General features: G+C 37.9%; 1 protein-coding gene across 2 annotated transcripts; it reads right to left on the bottom strand.

The window, feature by feature from the left end:
- Positions 1-203: 203 nt before the first annotated feature.
- LOC112281745 (jasmonate-induced oxygenase 4) lies at positions 204-3,529 on the bottom strand. Of its 2 annotated transcripts, none has more exons than XM_024518599.3 (7): positions 3,406-3,529; positions 2,833-2,985; positions 2,314-2,738; positions 1,849-2,102; positions 1,466-1,649; positions 1,177-1,314; positions 204-953 (listed from the first exon to the last, which is right to left on the bottom strand). In XM_024518599.3, exons 3-7 carry the CDS (start codon positions 2,518-2,520, stop codon positions 708-710), a joined length of 1,029 nt encoding a protein of 342 aa, XP_024374367.1. In that variant the 5' UTR covers positions 2,521-2,738; positions 2,833-2,985; positions 3,406-3,529; the 3' UTR covers positions 204-707. The 2 variants fall into 2 exon arrangements, with proteins under 2 accessions (XP_024374367.1, XP_024374366.1); XM_024518598.3 differs by having other exon boundaries at positions 3,208-3,428.
- Positions 3,530-22,983: the final 19,454 nt, after the last annotated feature.

Here is a 22,983-nt window from a genome sequence, read left to right as displayed (position 1 = left end):
TTTTATATCATTTACAAGCATCAATACATAACCATCACAAAAACAAATTCTCTGTTTTTCTCTTTTAAACAAATTCTTCTCTATGGTGCTAGAATTTCTCAGAACAAAACAAAATCATGAAAATAGAAGAAAAAAGAAAAATGACCATTCCAAAACTACAATGGATTTTACATGAGTGAAAAAGTTAAATAGAAGGGTAGCAATTATAACAAAATCTGGCACAATTTGATCTATTTTGAGTTATAATAAAACATTGAAGTTCTCCTTTCAATTACTTCTACTGCTTTCCACTATCTCCAAAGGCAGACACCTCCAATGGATGGTTTTTGTTCAGTAAGCAAGGGCCCTTCATGGAACCTTTGGATGACGGCCTTTCAAAGAGGGCTTTTACGTATACAGTGCCCCTTAAACCACAACCACTGAAACTACACACTAAAACCACGGTTTCAAATCCAATGCATGACTAGCTACACATTGAGCATCCCACTGCAGAGAACACACAATTGTTCTCATGTTTATGAGGTTAGAAAATTACAACTTACACAAGTTTGAAAACAAAAAAAAAAAACTGTGTTTACTTCAGCTTCAAAAAACTAGGCTATGGTGATGCCAGTCTCCTGGCCACTTTCGAATCCACTGAAGAGGCTCCACTTCAGGCTGCAAGAAGGGCTATACATAGGCAGCATTCCATTTCATGAAATCCTGTATCATTCGATGATGAGGGAATCGATGGTTCGCTTACCGTCTGGTCCTTTGGAGTACCAGTTCAAAACATGATCCCCATACAAAATGCTTGGAAACAATGCAGGGTGGTCTTTGTCCACAAGCGGAGCAGCAGGGCTGATGAGCCGGTTCTTAGCTGGGTCGTAGAAAACGGCCACCGACTTTCTTGCTCTTTCGCCGTTGACCACTGTACGGTGCTCCACACTTCTGTACTTGTCGTTGCTCAAAATCTGTGGTGCCAGAAAAGTTCTAGGTTCTTTCACTACTGAGCTTGTAACTATGGTATTCTCATGGAAGCAAATCTCTACTATAAAGACGATAAAGAGAGAAAAAACAAAAAAACAAAAATAAATAAAAAATAAAAACAAAAAAAACAAAAAACAAAAAAAAACAAACAAACAAACAAACAAACACACACACACACACACACTGGAGTGCAATAGAACGGGATACCTGGAGCATGTCGCCCAGGTTGACGACGAATGTGTCGCGAATTGGCTGTATAGTGGACCACTCGTTGTTTTTCTTTACTTGCAATCCTGCAACATCGTCCTGCAAGAGCAGTGTGATGGCTCCCATGTCTGAATGCGCCTGCCAACAAAGCGTGGATAACTGTGTTTAGCTAGATGAATAGACGCCGAAAGGCTACAATGAAGAAGAAGAAGAAGAAGAAGAAGAGGAAGAAGAAAGGATCAAGGCCTGCGAGGCTCTTCCATTTGTTGGACATACAAGATATAAGTACCTGGAGACCGAGTGTGAGCTGTGGTTGTGGGCAGGTGGGATAATAGTTGATAACGATGTTCTGGGCAGGTTCTCCGACAGCGTCTTCGAGGAACTGGGTTGGCAATCCAAGGCTCTCTGAAATATGCCCCAATATCCTCCGCGCCAGTTTGCAAGTTTCGTCACTAAATTCCTCCATAGAGCTCCTGACGAAACCAAAATATCGCCACGAGTCAGTTAACGAGGGCATCCGCGTTGTAAGCGAAGGATAAGCAGTGAAACTAGAGCAGGTCGCAGAATTGAATGCCAACTTGCAAACAATCCGTAGTTTCAAAACCAGATGCAAGTCAAGATCAATGACGAATCCCGTGTTGATACCACTACGAGAGGGTTCAACGAGCTCACCGATAGTGAGGTGGATCAGAAGGCCATCGAGAGGGATTACGACGAGAGAGTGGCAACGTGTGATGATCAATATAGTCCCTCCAATCCATCACCTGCTCTTCCTTCACAAGCATACGGCTACCATACCCCTCTGGAGCTGTCCCCGGATCCTTGCATGCATATGCAAGCTTCTCTTCCATCGGCTTGGCATAGAAATGTGCACCAAGTTCAAGCATCCGATTAAGTAGCTCCTTCGGTACTCCATGATTCACAACCTGTGTAGGTTTTCACGAATGAATTACTATCCCTCAACTATATATATTTTAGAACATAGTCATAAATTCCACATGAACCATATAGATCTTTCAAAACATCAACATAATTTGTTACTTTGAAAACAAAATAAAAACAGAACAAACAATACAAAATACAAAACAAAAAAAGAAATTGAGTTTTCCATTCGAGGAATCAGAGGGGAAAAAAGACCTGAAAGAAGCCCCATTCACGACAAGCTTGCCCAATTTGTGCAGTAACATCTAAACTCCCGTCTGCTAAATCAATTACAGGAATCTCCCCTACAAGCTCGCTTATACTGGGGCGTTCCTCCGCAGGTCGGATGTAGGAGCTTGGCACTTCCAGAAGTCCTTGCTCTGACAAGGACTGAACCCTTTCAAAAGAAGAGGGTCCAAGCATTGTTGTTGCCAAAGAGCTTTCAACTCTGGGAAAATAAGGTGTGAAATGGAAAATGCCTGCAGCAGTTCCTTCAGATTCCGTCAGATGTCAACCTGCAGCTCCAGTATCTTCGGATAAATAGCACAGCATTCAATACGCTGAAACTCCCTCGTTCGCATCAACCCTAGAACCCGAAACGCGCCTTCACGCACGCGCGCCGTGCGGTGCTATAAGAACCTCTGTAAGTCATTCCGTAAAATAAAGTTTAAACCATGATGATCCACCACATGGTACACATGCTGATACATTATCAAAAATTACAAAGCACCCCACCTTGTCCTTGTCAATGTAATGATATTTCCTCGGAGCTGACATGTACGATCTCTAGTCCGGCCACAGCGAGACCTCTGTAGCCCAGCGATCAAACCCTGATTGAGCTACAAATTGCTAAGTCCTTCGCATTCAAGCAGTATTGAAACGTAGCCCCTGCGCAGCAAAGCAATAAGCTTTGTTACCACGGAAAAAGAAACACATGAAAACTGCAAGCACAAACCCCTTTCACTGCTCAAGTTCAAGACACTCTCGATCCGTAACGAATAAATCTGTACACACAGAGTAGAAAAGCGAACTTACATACAGGAAAGCCAAAACAAGAAAAAAAACACAGAGAAAAGAAAGAGGAGTCAACAAAATATTTCAGGTACACACCCTAGAGCATTGCTTCTACCAATGCTGCAACACAACGCTCTCCGCGACAAAGTCACAACGTCCAGCATCCAACAGGAAACGTCATCAAAACCCTAAACTCTCGTGCCACTCACAGCGAGCGTAATTCTAGCACAACAATCTCGCGTGATTGACTATATCTCAATGCGCGGCAATTGCAAGGAATCCAGAAACCCTTACGCCGAGCTCCTGTGCACATCAGTTAGAAAATGTCACCCAGGCTGAGGACCAACGAAACTACTTATTCACACTGCGCACACCGAGTGTAGACCTACGGGCTGGAGCAGGCGTAGGAAAAGAGCACTAGCAGAGGGTGCTTGGGTTTTAACGTGCTTCCGCCATAGCCACTGTACCCGTCATTTGCAGTTCCTGCTTGTGCTTGTGCTTGTCTGGCTATGGCGGTTGCGGACCGTTGAGTTCGTCAAAGCCACCTTCTCTCCCTCCCTCTCTATCTTTTTCGCACACGTGGTTTTATTTAGGAATATGTTAAATTGACCAAGGCTTTTACTAAATCAATCCATCTGTCAAAACCATCCTTATATTCACTTGTTTCTATTCTTCTTTTTAGTATCCACTTCTGCTTTCCATTCCTTTTTTAGCATTTGTTCCTTGTTCTTATTTCCAACATTGTTGTATTATGTATTGTCTTGTTTGAGAATGCACTTGGCATTTAGTTAAAGAAGGTGAAGTTGTGTTTTGTAAGTATCTAAAAAATCTTAATAGGTTTTTATCCATATAAGAAGAATGCAGTTCGAATTTCAATTCAAAAGTATTTAAAGCCAATACAAAAAGCTCAAAAACACTCTTTCTAATAACCTCAACCATACACAAACTCCAATTGTCTTATTACTTTCATAATTAGACAATTTTGATTTCTCTTTGCAAGCCTTAACTCTAGTCAGTGAGCTTCAATAAGTTGTAACTTCTAATCTAATTGTCTACTTGGTACAAAATTTTGTACACAAATGCCATTATAAATCTTTTATATTCTCAAAAAATGTCAATCCAATCTAATGTATAGATTGTGAAAAAATGTCTAAAAATCCACGCTAATGTTACTTGGCCACTAACTTGATAGAAGATGCAGATGTTCCAATATCAATTTCACCTTCTCCAATTATTAAATTCAGCTCAATATTGATATATAGCTTGATCTTCAAGTCCTCTAATACCATGCCAAATTTCACCTTGTTTTGACTTGTTGTCATGGATATATGCATGTAAGCCAATAATTACATGTATAAATAAGTAGAAGTAAATAAAAGTAGGTAAAAATAAGTTAATTCTATAATATTTGCTATAAAAGCTTTCTAGAAGCTTCAAAGACGCTACTTTGACTTTATAGTTGTCTTTAATTGACTTTTTGGATTAGAAACATGGTCAAAAAGTTGGCCATAAGCCACACATGTTGTTAATTTGGTCTTCAAGCTAACTATGTGGCCCATATATAGAAAAACTTGCCTTGTAAGTCAAGGCATGTGTCCTACAAAGTCAACACATATTAGAGGTCCTATAGAACATCGCCACATTGTCTAGGTAGAGAGAGTTTGCCTCAAGAAAATGTTGGGCTTCTGGCTGTCACTAATTATTCAATCAAACTTGAAAATAAGGAAAGCCCTAAGTTTATATATAAATTTTCCCTTTTTGAGCAATTACACCAAATACACAAGCCTCAATTAACCAACAACACCCAAAATATGATATAATCCTCTAAAACCTTGTATATTCTTTTGTGGAGATTTTTCGAACTTCAACACCTCATATCTCCTAATCCGACCGTCCAAACAAACTCAAATTTTACATGAGGTACTGATATATTTTTATTAACTTCTACAACAATTTTCAACCGCAAATTCATTGCGGATCTTGAGATATCTTGAAAATCCTAATAGTCGCTTCAAACCCTTATCTTTATATATCCACGTGTAATTTTCTTCATATCTCACAAAATATAAGCTCAAATGCCACGAAATTTGTATATATAGCTTTTTAACACAAAAATTTACATTTTCCAAAAAGTTTGAGCCAAAAATTCGTCCAAATACTCAAGTTATGGCTCCAACCATTACTACAAATAAAATTGTTTACTTATTGCCTTTGATTTGAAAGCGCCACCTTCAATTCCTTATAACTCCTTCATATGAATTCCAAAAGTAATAATTCCTCTATAAAAGATATAGGCTTTAAAATCGCCGTTCCAATTGCATCTTCCGATCTTCAAAAGCTGCTATAAAACTCTTTGTATCTTCAAAAGAATAATAGTATGTCTTAAATTAACACCTTAACTTCAAGTGGCTATAACTTCTTCACCGTTACTCCAAATCTTCTAATTTTTGCATATAAATTGTACCTCAAATCCTAAAATTTATAATCCTAGCTTGTAACCTCCGAATGCCCTCCTTGAAGTCACCGAAATCCTTCTTAAGGTCGTGGGCAGCCTCCTCAAAGCCCATTGGGTATGGTATTCGATCAATAGGGATGAAGTTCTCCATTTCATGCCTTCATCCGACCATGCCTTGCTTTCATCCCTCCCAATTAGCCTCCTATTAGTTTAGATTTTCATCCTTAGGCTTCCACCTTCTCCCAAGGCTTCATACTAAATATTTAGATCCTATATATATATATATATATGTATATATTAATGTCAAAATAAAAACAAGTAAAGAAACAAAGTAAAGTTTCTTATACCAATTCGTTTTAATTTAATCTACTAGCCACTCTAACACACATCTAGATTTATCAACATATAATATGTTTTAAATAATTTTTACATATTGTAAGCATTTACAGTACGACAATGTAGTCCCTAATCAGATACTATATATAGAAATAAGAGTGAAGGCCTCTTCACTCTTGTCAACTCTTTTTTTGCTTCTAGTCTAGTTTCAAGGGTATCTAGTTTTCTTGTCTTTTGGCAATAGCCATTCCATTTTCTTTCTTAATATACATATTGAGTTATTTCTATTTTGTCATCTTTCTTTAAGAGAAGTCTCAATTATTTATTTGTCTTTATTAAGTTCTTGTCCTTCACAGATTGACAAGAATAAACTTACAATATCAAAGCTTTATCTAATCTTGATTAACATTGGATTATACCTTTCTCTTGATAAGACATAAGTGTATTAGAAGTTGTAGATTACCATCTTTCAAACTGATATTGTCTTTAATATTTTCTTTATTTTTAAGTCCTCTCTTCTATTTGTCTTGAGCGATATTAGATATTTTTTTTTCCTAAGTGTTATCATGATAAAACTTGCTAAAATGAAGAATACAATGGCACAAATACAAGAACAATTGAAGGAGTCAATGCTTGCGATGCATCAACTCAATTTATCACCACAAAGATCAACAAGATTGGCATGAAGTGAAGATATAGAAATGATTGGAGCTGCTTCAACATTTGCACCAAATCATATTCCTTCTTCTATGATGGAACGCCCTTTTAGTGTTAGAGAACCTAGAATTGCCCTACCCGAGAAGTTTGGTGGCACTAGATCAAAGTTTAGAGGATTTATTAATAAAGTACAACTTGTGATTGAACTTCAACTCCAAAGCTATTCAACTTCAGGATCACAAGTTAAATTCATTGGTATGCTTCTTTCAAGTTCAACATTATCATGGTTTTCATCTTTTCTTGAATGACGAGATTTAATATTGAATAATTTGAAAGCTTTTTTGGCAGAGTTTTGATCTATGTATAGAAAACATGATGCAATTCGTTTTGCAACCAACAAAATCCATATTTTATGACAAGGTAATCGATTAATAATGTTGTACGCTTCACAGTTTTGACAACTTGCAACTGATATCAAGTGGGATGATGTTGCACTTGTTAGCTAATTTCTCTATAAATTATAATATAAGGTAAACAAATTAATGCTCAACTTATCTGATCCTCAAATATTGAGTCAAACAATTGACTTTGCTTTGAAGTGCGACAATAGTCTTTTTGAATTTCAATATGGAAATCATATAAGTAGACCTCAATGTTATTATAATTCAATAACAACATCAATAACTCTTCAATACATATATTCAAAAGTAGAAGATATGAAAATTGATGCGGTATGTTTTAAACTTCTTATTGAGCAAGAAAAGACTCGTTGTCATCAAGAAGGATTGTGCTTATATTGAGGAGAACCTAAGCACACTACTCAACATCGCCCAAAGAAGCAATGCAACCATAAAATGAGGAGTACGGCAATCAAAGAAGATAGCATGTTGGAAAACAAATTTGTCCACCTACAATAAGGATAGTGCGGCTGGAACCTTGTACAACAGCTAGTGAAGGCCTTATTCTCTCCTCAGAACCCTCTCCATATTTTACGATAAATGTTATTCCAGGACCTAAATATCACAAAGCCTCTGTCTTGCTAGATTCAGGAGCCTCAGTATGTTTTTTTGATGAAGAATTTGCTAAAAGACATAGCATATTATTAGTGAAGAAAACTAAATGTTATCGGGATTTAGAGAATTTGCCTCAAGAAAGCGCTGGACTTTTGGCTGCCACTAAATGCTCAATTAAGTCTAAGATATAAAAAACCAAGTTTATACATATAATATTTTTCTTTTTTGGGTAATTACATCAAAATACAAGCCCAAGTATCAAGAAAACATTCAAATGTATGATAAAGATCTTAAAACCTTATATATATATATATATATATATATATATATATATGAGAGATGTTTCCTAAACTTCAACAGTTCATATCTCACGATCGGACTATCCAAACAATCCTAAATTTTATATGAAATATTGATATATTTTCAAAAACTACCACAAAAAATTCAAGTGCAAATTCGTTATAGATCTTGTGATATCGCCAAAATCCTAATAGTAGCTTTAAATCCTAGCTTATTTACACCCATGTGCTAATTTCTTTATATCTCACAAAATAAGTATTCAAATACCATGAAACTTTGATTTATAGCTTTTTAACTTAATAACTCACACTTATGGAAATTTTGAGCTAAAATTTTGTCGAGGAACTCAAGATATAGCTCCAACCATTACTATCCTCAAAATGACTCACTTACTGCCTTTGAATTACATGCATTGTCTTCAAATGTCTAGAACTCCTTCATCTAGACTTGAAATTCATCAAACAATATATATAAAGTATAGCCAAGAAAGTGTCCTTTCCAACTCTATTCACCGATCTTTCATTACTCTGTGTACGCATATGTTATGCTTCAAAGAGTGACAAAAGGTACAAATTTGACACCTTAACTTTCAACACCTATATCTCCTTCACAAAAACTCGAAATCACACAAACTCTTCACTCAAATTATATCCAAAATCCTGAACTTATTGTACCTAGCTTCAAAAGCTCGAATGAATTCAAAAGAGAAATCCTAATCCCTAATAAGGCCTTAGGCAGCCTCCTTGAAGCCCATTGGGCACGGCTTTCGACCAATAGGAATGAAGTTTCTCATTCTTTGCCTTCATCCAACCATACCTTGCTTTCATCTTTTCCAATAAGCCTCCTATTAGTTAAGATTTTCTTCTTTAGGCTCTAATCTCCTCTCAAGGCTTTATACTAAACATTTAGGTCTTATAATTGTTTTAAATGCTATAATCAAAAAAGATAAAACTCAAAATAAAGTTTCTTAAATACACTCTCTTTAAATTAATCTATTAACCATTCTAACATACATCTAGATTTATTAATATATAATATATTTTAACTAATTTTTACATATTATAAGCTTTTACAGTATGACAACGTGTTCATGTAGAAGTCATAGATGGTCGTTCATTGTCTTCAAGAGATGTTATTCATGAAACCCTTCCTATAGAAGTAATAACTAATGGTAATAGTAGCTTTGTAATATTTAATATTATTACATCTCTCTCTAATTCAGTCATTTTAGGTTTATCATGGTTAGAAAAATATAATCCTAAAATTGATAGAACTTCTTGTAGTCTTGATTTTTTTGAAAGTATAACTAAGAACATAGTTAATCAAGTAGAAAGCCATAAATCTGTATTTGTAGATGCAAGAGCTTTCTTGCATGCTGCAAAAAAAGAATCACCTTGTGTCATTTATGCCACACTTGTTTCTACTGGTGGAAAGACTTCAAGTAGCATTCTAAGTCAATATCAAGATTTTTAAGATATATTTGAGAAGAAAAATGTGGATACTCTTCCAAAACATCATTCCTATGACTGTTGAATTGACCTTCAAGAAGGAGGACAATCACCATTTGGACCAATCTACAATTTATCATATAATGAATTGGCTGAATTCAAGGAGTATATTGAAGAAAATCTGGCCAAGAACTTCATACGCCATTTCAAATCTCCAACAAGAGCTCCAATTTTATTTGTGAAGAAAAAAGATGGATCATTGCGGATGTGTGTCGATTATCGAGGACTCAACAAAATCACCATCAAGAATAGGTACTCATTACTTTTGATATTTGGACTCCTTGATCAGTTGAATTAAGCTAAGATCTATACAAAAATAGATCTACGAGGAGCATACAATCTAGTATGCATCAAAGAAGGAGATGAATGAAAGACTACATTTCAAACAAGGTATGGATATTTTGAATACAACATCATGTCTTTTGGACTTATAAATGCACCAACAACATTCCAACATTTAATGATTGATGTCTTTTGGGAGTTTTTAGATGATTTTATTGTTTGTTATTTAGCCGACATCATAATCTATTCTAAGAACTCAGAAGAACATGAACTTCATATTCATCGTGTGTTACAAAAACTAAGACATGCAGGACTTTATGCCAAGACAAAAAGTTTGTATTTCACAATACTAAAGTTGGCTTCTTAGGATACATCATTTCAAATGATGGACTTATGATGGATCCTAAGAAAATTCAAACTATTATAGATTGGAAGATCCCAAAAATGGTAAGAGATGTCCAATGCTTTTTGGGATTTGTCAACTACTATCGGATCTTCATGCAAGACTTCTCTCAAGTTGTAGCTCCACTTTCACGTTTGACTTGTAAAGACAAACTTCAATAAAATCAAAAAGCAGAAGTAGCATTTGAAGCTTTGAAGACAATCTTTGTTTCTGCACTAATCTTATATTGCGTCAATTTTTTTAAGCCATTTTTTATGGAAACAGACGCATCAAACTTTGCTTTGGGAGCCATATTGTCTCAAATGGGAATTGATGATAAACTTCATCCAATAGCTTTTCATTCAAGAAAATTTTCATCAACCGAGATCAACTATGAGATCTATAACAAAGAACTTCTTACAATCCTAGATTCGTTTCAAGAATGGCATCATTATCTAGAAGGTGCTTCTAGTCAAGCCACCATATATAAGGATCATAAGAATCTTGAATATTTTATGTCAACACATGTTTTGAATTGTTGCTAAGCTCGTTGGAGTATGTTTTTATCAAGATTCGAATTCAAGATCACTTATTGACTAGGAAAAAAATAAGATTTGTCATATGTATTCTCTAGACGATCTTACCTTGCATCAAAGGAAAGAGATGTTGCTTTCGATCAACAAGGGATAATTCTCTTGAAGCCAAAGCATCTTCATCTTTGAGAAATGAAATCAATACTAATTGTTGATTCAACTTTCATTAAGCAAGTTCAATCTAGTATGTCTTCTGATCCTCTTATTTGTGATATTAAGGGAAATCTTTCAAAGTCTCATGATACTTCCAAGTTTGAATTCAAGAACAATTTAATATATTTCAAGGGACTCCTATATGTTACAGAAAGTGAAGCTTGATGACGTATTCTTTAAGCTCATCATGACTTTTCAGCAGCAGGATATTTTGGGTACAATAAAACTTTGGAATTAATATCTTGGGACTTTTCATGGCCTTAAATTTAGAAAGCAGTCAAAGATTTTGTAAAATCTTGTGATATTTGTTGAAGATCAAAAACTCCTTGTGATTGATCTTACAAACTTTTTCAACCATTTTCCATTCCAAAACAATCATGGTCTTTTATTTCTATGGATTTCATCACGGATATTTCAATCTCAGGTTCTTAGTAGATCGTTTTACCAAGATGGCACATTTTGTACTATGTACAAAATCCATCTCAGGTGAAGATACAGCTAAGCTCTTTCTTGACAATATCTATTGTTATCATTGATTATCTAAGGATATTATATCAGATAGGAGAACTGAATTTGTATCAAGTTTTTGGTGAACTCTTTTCAAGATTCTAAAAGTGGATATAAAACTATCTTCGACATTCCATCCTCAAATTGATGGACAAATAGAGCATATTAATCAAGTTTTGGAGTAGTATTTAAGATATACCATCAACTACCAATAAGATGATTGGACAACTCTTTTGCCATTGGCAGAGTTTGCTTACAATAACATGGTACATTTTTCTACAAAACAAATACCTTTCTTTGCTAGTTATGGTTATTATCTACGACTTAATACTTTTGACTTTTCAAAAGTTGATAATCTTATGGCAAAAGATTTGGCAATTCATTTGTCAGAGCTACATGCAACAATGAAGGCATAGTTAAAAGAAGCTCAAGAACAACAAAAAGTCAATGTAGATATCTATCGAAAGGAACAACCACCATTCTACATGGATGATAAGGTATAGCTACTTTGTTGCAATATTAAGACCACTCATTCTTGTGACAAGTTGGACTATCAAAGATTTGGACCATTTTCTATTTTTATATAAATCAATCCAATTACATATTGTTTACACCTACCAGAGTCAATAAAAATCCATCTACTATTCCACATATTTCTTTTTGAACCATACAAGATAGTAGACATATCAAAAAGAAAACAAGCTCGACCTCCTCTTATAGAAGTAGAAAATAATGAAGAGTTTGAAGTAGAAGAAGTCTTAAATTCAAGACAGCGTCAAAATAAATTGAAATATCTTGTCCATTGGTACAGTTATGATATTAATGAATACACATGGGAGCCAGTAAAGAATCTTACAAATGCAGTAAATGTGGTGGAAGCTTTTCATCGACGACATCCATCAAAATCAAGATAAAAACCTTCTTTATAAAAGAAACAAGATTTAGACAAGATAACATTCTACTTTCAATCCTTGATTGTAGCTTCTTTGTAGTTGTGACACTAAAGAAATGGAGAAGCAACAACCATCAGATTCGATTCAAGAGCCTTTGTTTGGTGACCTACCAGACAAGACATTATGATTGTGACAACCTTCAAGAATGACATGTTCTTTCTTGAATAGATGGCAAGATACAATGCGTTGTCGTATTGTAATACAAGTATACCGTGAAAATATAAAGAAAGTGGACTTTTATTAATGTTCAGTTACCTCGAATATTGGGAGCAACGACCAATTCCAGTACAAATATTGAGAGGCCAGGGTCAATCACCCCATTACAGTCAGCCGGGGCATACTGAAATGCTCCATTCGATTCCAATAACGGGAGTCAGCAGAAAGGGAAAGGACCAATTCAACGACGGGTGAGCCTGGTTCGAAGAGCCAATTGGATCCAATTTCAAGACATCCAATCCGAGTCCTCTTATCCAATATGAGACCTGACTTGGTCGGGCAACCCAATGCGGTCCAATTACGGAAACATCCAGGTCTTACTATGGGCCTTTTAGCCAATATGAGACCTGAATTGATCGGGCAACTCAATGTGGTCTCGATTATGGGACTTCGATTTCGTTTCAGGCTGTTTTGTCCTTTGTATCATTCCGAGAACGTCCTTTCGATAAAAGGATCTCTTAAAGGTAAAAATGGAGGAGAAAGCTCTGACGGCGGGAGCCAATTTTGGATCCAAGACAGAAGATTGAAGAAATTCAAAGGCTAGGGTTTGAGAGAGGAGAGAATTAGGGTTAAAGGGGAGGATAGGTTAAAAAAATGGAAGGGAAGAGAAGAAGTTTTTTAGAAGGGTCGGAGAGCTAGCTTCATGCTTCGGGGCGGGGAAAAAAGACAGAGAATTGGGGTTTTTTTTTTCTTCATAGGGTTTTTAGAAGACTGAGGCAATCGTTGCTGAAGTCAGTGTTGTATTGGTGAATCAGGATTTTAATGAAGTGGGTGTGATTACTCTTGACTGTTTTGTGAAATCGAGTTACGTCTGTGATGAAGAATTAAAAGGGTGTCTATAGGTTTGAATATGCAAAGTGAATGAAATTTATTGGGTTAATCTAACGAGACAGTCAGTGGATACAAGATCATGAGTATAAAGCGGTATCGAAGATTAGCAGTTTGGGTTGTTCGGGGTTCTCTGTAACGTCTAGAGACCTACCGGCTCGGACAAAAAAGATTTCGGCGAGTAGTCGAAGGACATCCGTATAGATTTATGATATATTCTTACAATTGTTTATATTCCAACAATCAAAAATCGATAAACTGCTTGAATATTAGCGAATCTCCATACTACCTTCTAGAGCCAGACGCCCGGCGCGTTCTCAAGTAGGAAAGCACGTAATACGACAAAAAGTGGTGAACTCGACGTGAAAGCTTGAGGTGGAAGGTATTGGATTTTGTTTGATTTTATTTTTATTTTTACGAAGAACGAAAATAAAAATTTTCAAGGATCTTTGGGAGGAGTTTCTAGTAGGGATTCTTCTAAAGGACAAGGTATGCACATGGATCCATCTATTGCTAATATGTTTCAAGCCTTCTCATTATCAATGAAGCAACAACAAAGTAATGATCGAAAGAAAGCTTTAGCAACCAAAGCATTGCAAGCAGTGGTCAATAAAATTGATCAATTTGATGGAAGAAATATTTCAAGGTATTTAAGATGTTATGTTCGTGAAATGGAATTAAATCGGGTTTCTGAGAAGAAAATGGTTGAATTATTTGGACTTGCTATGATACCAGAGATAAGAGACCATATTACATCGATTACGGATCGTTATGGGAATTCATGGGAGGTTTTTTCACATGCATTGAAAGACAAATATTTCTTGAAAGATACTGATCACGTTACTAAGAAGCTGTTTCTGGAATGGATTGAACGACCTAATAAGAATTTGCAAGCAACACAGCTACTAAGGAAATTTGAGAGGTAGTACTCTCAATTATCGAAGGTAGAAAAATTGACATTGGAGCCGAACAAAGTTGATCTATTTCTTCAAGCTGCCGATGGAGAATTGCAAGGGAAATTAGAACTCCTTCTTGAAGACAAAGAAGAAGATGAAGGATTGACAACAAAGTGGAAGAACATTGAAGATGCGGTGGGGTTGCTTACAAAAAGAGAAAGGAGGAAGGATAGGAGCAATATTCCGAAAACAGTACAAGCACCCAAAGCTCCACTACGTACAACACCACCAACAATGCCTACAGTTCAACCTTCGACATCCTTATCAAAGAAGGCAAATATGGGGATGGAAGAAATTATACGAGGAATGCAAGATCTTTAAATTAAATTGGCAAGACTTGAAGAGAATACTTCTACAAATAATTTGAAGAATGTTTCAAAACAAGGATATGTACAAAGATGCATTTGGTGTGATGATGCTTCACACACTAAAAAAGATTGCAATGAATTTAATAATATGATATGGCAAGGAATTATTTGCTGGAAAGATAGAAAGATAGTATTAAAAGATAGGAAGGATCTTCTTCAAACCAATTTTGGCAAGGGAGGAATGAGAGCATTGGTTCAAGATTACTTAAAAGAGCATGAAACAGTAGCATGAGAAAGTGCAAGTTATGGTGCTAGAGTAGATGATGAAATTGGTGGAAGTACGGAAGCTAGTGAGTTTTGGGCTTCTGCCATTTCTACAATGCAAGAAGGGAAATTACCTCGAGATGCGCTATTGAGAACTGCAGCTACAATACGAGGTAGAACAGATTGGGAGGATCCTGTTGAGTTTCTTTCAGTTCATGCATATATTGCTAAGAGCCAACATGAAGCTTTGATGGAAGAAAAGAGATGAGGAAATTTTGATGATACGAGAGAAGGAAATTCTTCTAAGAGGCAAACTCGAGGAGACAAGGCTCGGGAGGCAGCTTCACAAGAATTGCATGTAAAGGATACCTTAGCATCATTGGAAGAAAAAACAAGGGAGACAAAAGATAAGGACAAATCAATTGCTTATAAGCTACTTTCTGACATTGAAGCGGCAACAAATTTGAAAGGGGTGTTGGAAGAACGTATATTAAATGCTAAGGTGGAATTCACATTGAAAGAAGTTTTGGAAATTGCAAAGAAGGAGTTTCATGATGTTATCATTGTGTCAAGGACACAAAATACAGACTTGAAATCTAACAAGAAGTTCAAGAAGAAGTGGCAGAACTAGATTAAACAGATGAGTACAAGAACAACACCAGAAAGGTGAGCTAGAACTCCAAGAGATGTGTTATCGAGACTGAAGAACCCTTCAGCCTCGACTCCTATATATACTACTGAATAGGAAGCTTCTCGAGCTACTTTCGCTAACTAGGACGCTTCTCCAACAACTTCTACTAATTAGGAAACTTCTCGAGCAACTTCCTAGAATCTATCAAAATATTCTAGAACCTTCTAAGAGAATCTTTAGGGAATATTCTAAAAATCTTCTAGAACCTTCTAAAGGAATATTTAGAGAATCTTTAGAGAATATTCTAGAAGAATATTCAAAGAATCTTCCAATGTATGTCCATGACATCACCTCCTCTTCTAACTTCGAGGTCTCTGAGAAGCAATGTTGTTATCAGTCAATACCAACGCAAGAAAATGAAAACCTGTCGCATCACATCCGCTATGAATTCCAATTGTTGTTCGCGAGGCAAATGATTCATCGGCCCTTGGAGCCAACGGTAGTGACCAACACCTTCAACCTCTGACCAAGCGTGGACTTCTGTGTCTTCATTGTGAAACTGTCCTCCAAACACACCTTCTGGCTGACCGTCGTAGGCAGGCTCGACCTCAAATACAATTCCTAGCGATCTGTTGCTCGGTATCCTCCGATGTCGTCGTGGTGCAGGCGGTTCTTCATCTCGCGGTCGTCTTCGTGAGCTAGTCGCTTGAGATGACATAACAAGTGTAGTATCTTGACTATCCATGTCCAAAGGCTAAAATGATGAGAGCAAACTATAGTTGCTAACAAAGTTCTACACTATCGAACTATGGGTTTTGGAGGTGCCCTCCCCCCTTTTTATGCTACTTGATGAGCAAGCTTCAGCAAGAAGCTATCGTTGAATCGGCTTAGGTTTATGAGGATATCGTTGATGAAATTCTTGTACCTTTTTTGGTGCATTGGCAAGATTTTCGGCACGCTCCCACGTTCGTTCATTGATGTCGTATCCACTCCAATGCACTAAATATTCCAATTTTCTCCTATTACGTTGTGAATCTAGTACCTTTTCCACCTCGTATTCCTCATGGTTTTCAATTTCGATACTTGGTGGCGGACTTTGTACTCTTTGGGGAAAAGCTGACTCTCGATAAGGTTCCAACGAAGACACATGAAAGACTGGATGTACCTTCATAGTAGCTGGTAACTCCAAACGATATGCCACCGGATTGATCTGCTTCCCGATAACAAATGGCCCTAATCTCCGATAGTCCAATTTGTCACATGGCCGCTTGGTCTTGATATTCCGTCGAAGAAGCCATACTTTACTTCCAATCTTTAAAAGTAGGCGCCTCATTTCAATATTTATCTGCAGATGCCTTGTAACTCTCTTGGGCAGATTGCAATTGAAGCTTCAACGTCGCTTGAAGCTCCGATAGTTGCTTCACAAATCCTTCAGCTGCTGGGTTGTTATTTGCTGAAGAACTCAATAAATCGAGCTTGGGGTGGTATCCGTAGTTGGAGAAGAATGGTGTTTGTTGAGTTGACGCATAAAGAGTGTTGTTGTATGCGAACTCAGCAAGCGGTAGATATGCAGTCCAATCATCTTGTTGATAGTTGATGCTGCATCGTAAATATTGCTCCAAAACTTGATTCACCCGCTCCGTTTGACCATCAGTTTGAGGATAAAAAGCCGAAGAGAGCTTAATATCCACCTTCAATATCTCAAAGAGGGACCTCCAAAACTTGGATACAAACTGAGTACCTCGATCCGACACGATATCATCTGGTAGGCCATGATAACGATATATGTTATCAAGAAAGAGTCTTGCGGTGTCTTCACTTGACGATGTTTTCTTGCAAGGCACGAAATGCGCCATCTTTGTAAATCGATCCACCACAACAAAGATGCTGCCAAATGAATTCGATGGCGTTAGGTCCGTAATGAAGTCCATAGAAACTGAAGACCATGGTCGGTGCAGAATAGGCAATGACTGGAGAAGTCCATACGGACGATGTCGAGGGATCTTGGATCTTGAACAAACATCACAAGAAAGGACAAATTCCTTCACATCCTTTCACATTTGGGGCCACCAAAAATCTCGTGAAATGAGCTCCAAAGTCTTGTTGAATCCAAAATGTCCCGCAGTTGGAAAGTCGTGGCGAGATTGAAGTACTTGGAGTCGAGTTGGTCCTTTCGGGATATACAACCGCTCCTCAAAATACAGAAGATCTCCCTCCACCTTAAACTTGTCATTATCGACACGTTGTTTGATGTCAAGAGCTATAGAATCCTCAATGGTTGCAGTACGTACCTCGGTGAGGAAGCCGCCATCGATAGTTGCAACAGTAGCAAAAATCCTGAATTTTTTTGGTTTCAACAATGTTGTACATTGTTGATCAAACGCTGCTTCTCCAGCCTTTGGCGCAAGATACGATCTCCTCGATAATGCGTCAGATAATCCTTGCTGTTTTTCAGGGTAGTAGGTGATAATAAAGTCAAATCGTGATAGAGACATATTCCATCGGGCTTGACGATGATTCGAAATTCGAGCTGTCATGAAGTACTCCAAATTCTTGTAGTCCGTATAAACAGTCACTGGATGTGCAACTCCTTCGAGGAAGTGACGCCACTCTTGGAAGGCATCCATTATAGCAAGCAGCTCTTTGTCGTGGATCTCGTAGTTGATCTCAACAGCAGAGAACTTCCGTGAATAGAACGCAACTGGGTGAAGCTTCTTGTCTATGCCCATCTGTGAAAGCACAGCTCCCAAAGCAAAATCTGAAGCATCGGTCTCTAAATAGAAAGCCTTTGCAAAGTCAGGGTGTACCAAGATTGGAGCCGTAGTGAATGTCGTCTTGAGATCTTGAAATGCTTTTGCTGCTTGTGATCCCCATTCGAGCTTATCTTTGCTTGTTAGACGCGTGAGTGGTGCAGCAACTTGAGAATAATTCTTGATGAAGATCCGATAGAAGTTAGCAAATCCAAGAAAACACTGAACATCTCTAACCGTCTTCGGAACTTCCCAAGATATAATTGCTTCTACCTTTTTTGGATCCATCTTCAAGCCCTCTGTAGTCGCAATGAAGCCCAAAAATTCCATCTCATTCTGGTGAAATTGACACTTCTCCAACTTGACGTAGAGTCCTCGTTCGCGTAGTTTTTCAAGAACCAAACAAACGTGCTTCTCATGTTCTTCTTCATTCTTGGAAAATATCAAAATATCATCCAGATAGATGACAACAAAGTCATCGAGGTACTCCCGAAAGATGTCGTTCATCATATGCTGAAAGACCGCTGGAGCATTGGTAAGACCAAAAGGCATGACATTGTACTCAAAATGGCCATACCTTGTACGAAAGGTTGTCTTCCATTCATCTCCTTCTTTGATTCGCACAAGGTTGTAGGCTCCTCTTAAATCAATCTTTGTAAAAATCCTTGCACGTCCAAGTTGATCTAAGAGGCCGGAGATCAAAGGTAAGGGATAGCGATTTTTTCTTCGTCACCTTGTTGAGTCCTCGGTAGTCCAAGCACATCCGCAGTGAGCCATCCTTTTTCTTCTCGAATAGGATTGGTGCTCCAGCTGGTGACTTTGAATGTCGAATAAAATTCTTGGCTAGATTCTCATCGATGTACTTCCGCAATTTTGCCAACTCCGTCTGCGATAGGTTGTATATTGGACCAAAAGGTGGTTGTGCTCCTTCCTCTAAGTCTATGGCGCAATCATATGGTCAATGTTCCGGCAGTATATCGGCGTTCTTCTTTTGAAACACGTCTTCAAAATCCCTATATTGCTCTGGTATATTCGATGTTGAGATATTCTCGCCGCTAGTTGGAGCTGCATAAATGACAAATGGTGCGCCTTCCTTGGACGATCTTAGGAACGCTCTCGCTCCAATAAACATGGATTTCTTCATGTAGGTTCTACCAACAGGTTTATTATTATTTTTTTCAGGAAATATTATCCTTCGTAGCCTCCAATCAATGGACGGATTATGATCTTCTAACCAAGAAAGACCAAGGATAACAGGGCTTGATGGGGTTCTAATAATATTAAAAATAACGTGACTACTATGGTCCTTAAACACCACTTCTATAGGTTCTGATTCGTGGGTAACGTTGCCTGACAATAAGGTTCGTCCATCTATCACCTCTACGTGAACAGGTTTGAACTTCTGTACTAAACGGATCTTGTGGCATTTAGCAAACTCTTCATCTAAAAAACAAGTAGATGCCCCCGAATCCAATAAAGCTAAAGTTTTTTGTTTTTGAGGGCCTAAAAACAAAGGAATTGTAAAACAACGGGCAGGTTGGACAGAGAAGGAGGAACCTGATTGTTGTCGTGATATTAGATTGTCCAGCCGCACGGTTCCTACTGTGGCTGGGCGTCGTCGTTTTCCGGAATCATCGCACTTCTAGTCTTGACAAGGTGCCAATTTTGCTTCTTTGGGCAATTTCCAACCTTGTGACCTTCTTCTCCACAGTACAAACATAACCCTTTCTCCATACGCCATTTCTTCTCTGTTGGAGTAAGAGATCGGATACGCGCCGTGTCGATTTGCATGTTTGTTGCCTCCGAATGTGAGTTTAAGCTATTTGCAGACATAGTCACGTCGTAACGAGTCATTTGGTGTCTTGGACGTTGGTCTTGGCGACGCTGGAATAGGCGGTTGTCACACTTTACAGCTTGGCTAATAGCTTCGTTGAGCGTTTGAGGATCAGGAAGAAATAACAGCAAGTCCTTCACATCATCCTTCAAGCCCCAATAAAACTGACTCACCAACGCCTCTTCACCCCAATTAATGTCACTTGCCAATTGTCTGAAATCCGAGGCATAGACTGATGCAGAGCGTGTTCCTTGTCGTAGCGATCGGATCTTTGTTGTAGCCCATCGAACTTTATCATGCTCGCCAAATGCTTCTGCAAACGCCTCCAAGAACGTTTCAAAGTTGTTCAGGATTGGCGATCGCTTCTCGAACAAGGGAGTAAACCAAAACAGAGCTTGTGCTGTAAGCAAGGTTCCAACAAGCCCAACACGCGCTTCCTCCGTCGGATAACGTTCGGGCTGTAAAATTGTTATCAACCTGATTTGGTTGATAAAACCTCGAAACTTGGAACAAGTTCCATCAAACTTATCCGGAAGACTAACTCGAGGCTCCTTTCGTTGTAGGACTACTCGATCTTGTTGAAATGGAGGTAGAACTGCTTCTTCTGGCGCAGAAGTTTTGAGGCTGATATGCTTTAGATGGCGCTATCCCAGATGCTCCATTGTTATGGAGTCCTACCATGACTCCTTCGATCTCTGTTGTCCTATGTGACAACGAGGCAAGAGCATTTATGATGGCGTCTAGTTTGGATTCCAAACTTTCAGCCATTTTAACGTCTTAACCTTCGGCTAACCTTCAGAAAGAAGAAAAAAGAGTTTTGACAAGAGGACAATATTGGTTCAGAGGAGAGTACTCCGCAACCTCTAAAACGCCTTAAGACTCCAAGATGAGGGATAATCCACTCTCTCCAAGAAGAATAAGGCTCCAATATTGAGAAAGAAGAGATATCAGTTTAGAGGAGGGTAATCCGCAACCTCTAAAACACTAGCACACCTTCAAGAAGAGGGGTAATCCACTCTCTAACAAGAAGGAACTAGCTCTGATACCAGTGAAAATGCAGTCTCGACAAACTGTCACGGACACAAAATACAGACTTGAAATCTAACAAGAAGTTCAAGAAGAAGTGGCAGAACTAGATTAAACAAATGAGTACAAGAACAACACCAGAAAAGGTGAGCTAAAACTCCAAGAGATGTGTTGTCGAGACTAAAGAACCCTTCAGTCTCGACTCCTATATATACTACTGAATAGGAAGCTTCTCGAGCTACTTCCGCTAACTAGGACGCTTCTCCAACAACTTCTACTAATTAGGAAACTTCTCGAGCAACTTCCTAGAATCTATCAGAATATTCTAGAACCTTCTAAGAATATTCTAGAACCTTCTAAGAGAATCTTTAAGGAATATTCTAAGAATCTTCTAGAACCTTCTAAAGGAATCTTTAGAGAATCTTTAGAGAATATTCTAGAAGAATATTCAAAGAATCTTCCAATGTATGTCCATGACACATTGACAGCATTAAGCGAAAGAGGCAATTAATGTTTGAAACTGGAATGAGTCATGCTATTGATGCAAGAATATATAGAGATGAAGAAGAGGTTGATATTGGTTACAAGCAACCAACAAATGAAAAGAATGGGTATAATCAACGAGTACGTTTCGAAGATTCTAGTGACAAGGAAATGGAAACTTTGAGCCATTATACTCGAAAGCATTGGGCAAGGGCAACTACTGAGATATTGGTGAAGGTAGGAGATATAGAAGAACCAATAGTTGCTTTGGTCGACCATGGTTCTGAAATAAATCTCATGTCTTAAGATCTTTATAAGAAGCAAAAATGGCCAATTGATATGGAACATGGATGGGCAATACGAGCAGCTAATAACATATGGGGCGAATTATATGGAGCTTGTTCAGATGTCTAAATTCGGATTGGAGATGTTGCGACGGAGCAACATTTCTTTGTTCAAGATACAACGTCTTATCCGTTGATTTAAAGACAATCTTATATTATGGCAACACGGATGGAAACAAAAGTACTTGACGATGGTTCTGCTTATGCAAGGGTACGTAGTGAAGATAGGAGGAAAGTTGTACAATTTCTAACAGTACCTTCCAACCATGAACGGAATCGAGATAGGTTGAGGGAGAAACCATTGCCAAAGATTATAAAAGGATTTAAGGATTTTGGGGAGGTACCACTGTAAAGCCAGATTATGGAGGTACAAAAGAGGAAGTACTCTCGCGAGATGAAGGTGCCTTTGATGCTAGTTTTATTGGTATTTTGGAGAATGGAGATATTATGTATAAGAAAGTTGATGATTTTAAAAGAAAAGAAAGAAAAGAGATTATATAATATTGAAGGAGAATTACGTAAGTTAGGTACGCAGCAAGAAGATGAAAGTGATTTGGATAATGAAGGTGACGAAGACGAACTGGACAAAGACGTAGAGAATATATTATAAATCACACAACAATTTGATAAATTGGTGCATACTGAATGATGCACAAGTTCAGAGGGGGTGGATGTCGTGTTGTAACACGAGTATACCGTGAAAATATAAAGAAAGGGGACTTTTATTAATGTTCAATTACCTCGAATATTGGGAGCAACGACCAATTCCAGTACAAATATTGAGAGGCCAGGGTCAGTCACCCCGTTACAGTCAGCCGGGGCATACTGAAATGCTCCGTTCGATTCCAGTAACGAGAGTCAGCAGAAAGAAAAAGGACCAATTCAACGATGGGTGAGCCTGGTTCAAAGAGCCAATTGGATCCAATTTCAAGACATCCAATCCAGGTCCTCTTATCCAATATGAGACCTGACTTAGTCGGGCAATCTAATGCGGTCCAATTACGGGAACATCCAGGTCTTACTACGGGCCTCTTAGCCAATATGAGACCTGAATTGGTCGGGCGACTCAATGTGGTCCTGATTACGGGGCTTC

The sequence above is a fragment of the Physcomitrium patens genome, chromosome 4 (assembly GCF_059467195.1).
Source record: "Physcomitrium patens ecotype Gransden chromosome 4, ASM5946719v1, whole genome shotgun sequence".
Taxonomy (NCBI): domain Eukaryota; kingdom Viridiplantae; phylum Streptophyta; class Bryopsida; order Funariales; family Funariaceae; genus Physcomitrium; species Physcomitrium patens.
Note: the sequence above shows the minus strand (reverse complement) of the source record. Positions and strands in the feature narration are given on the sequence as shown.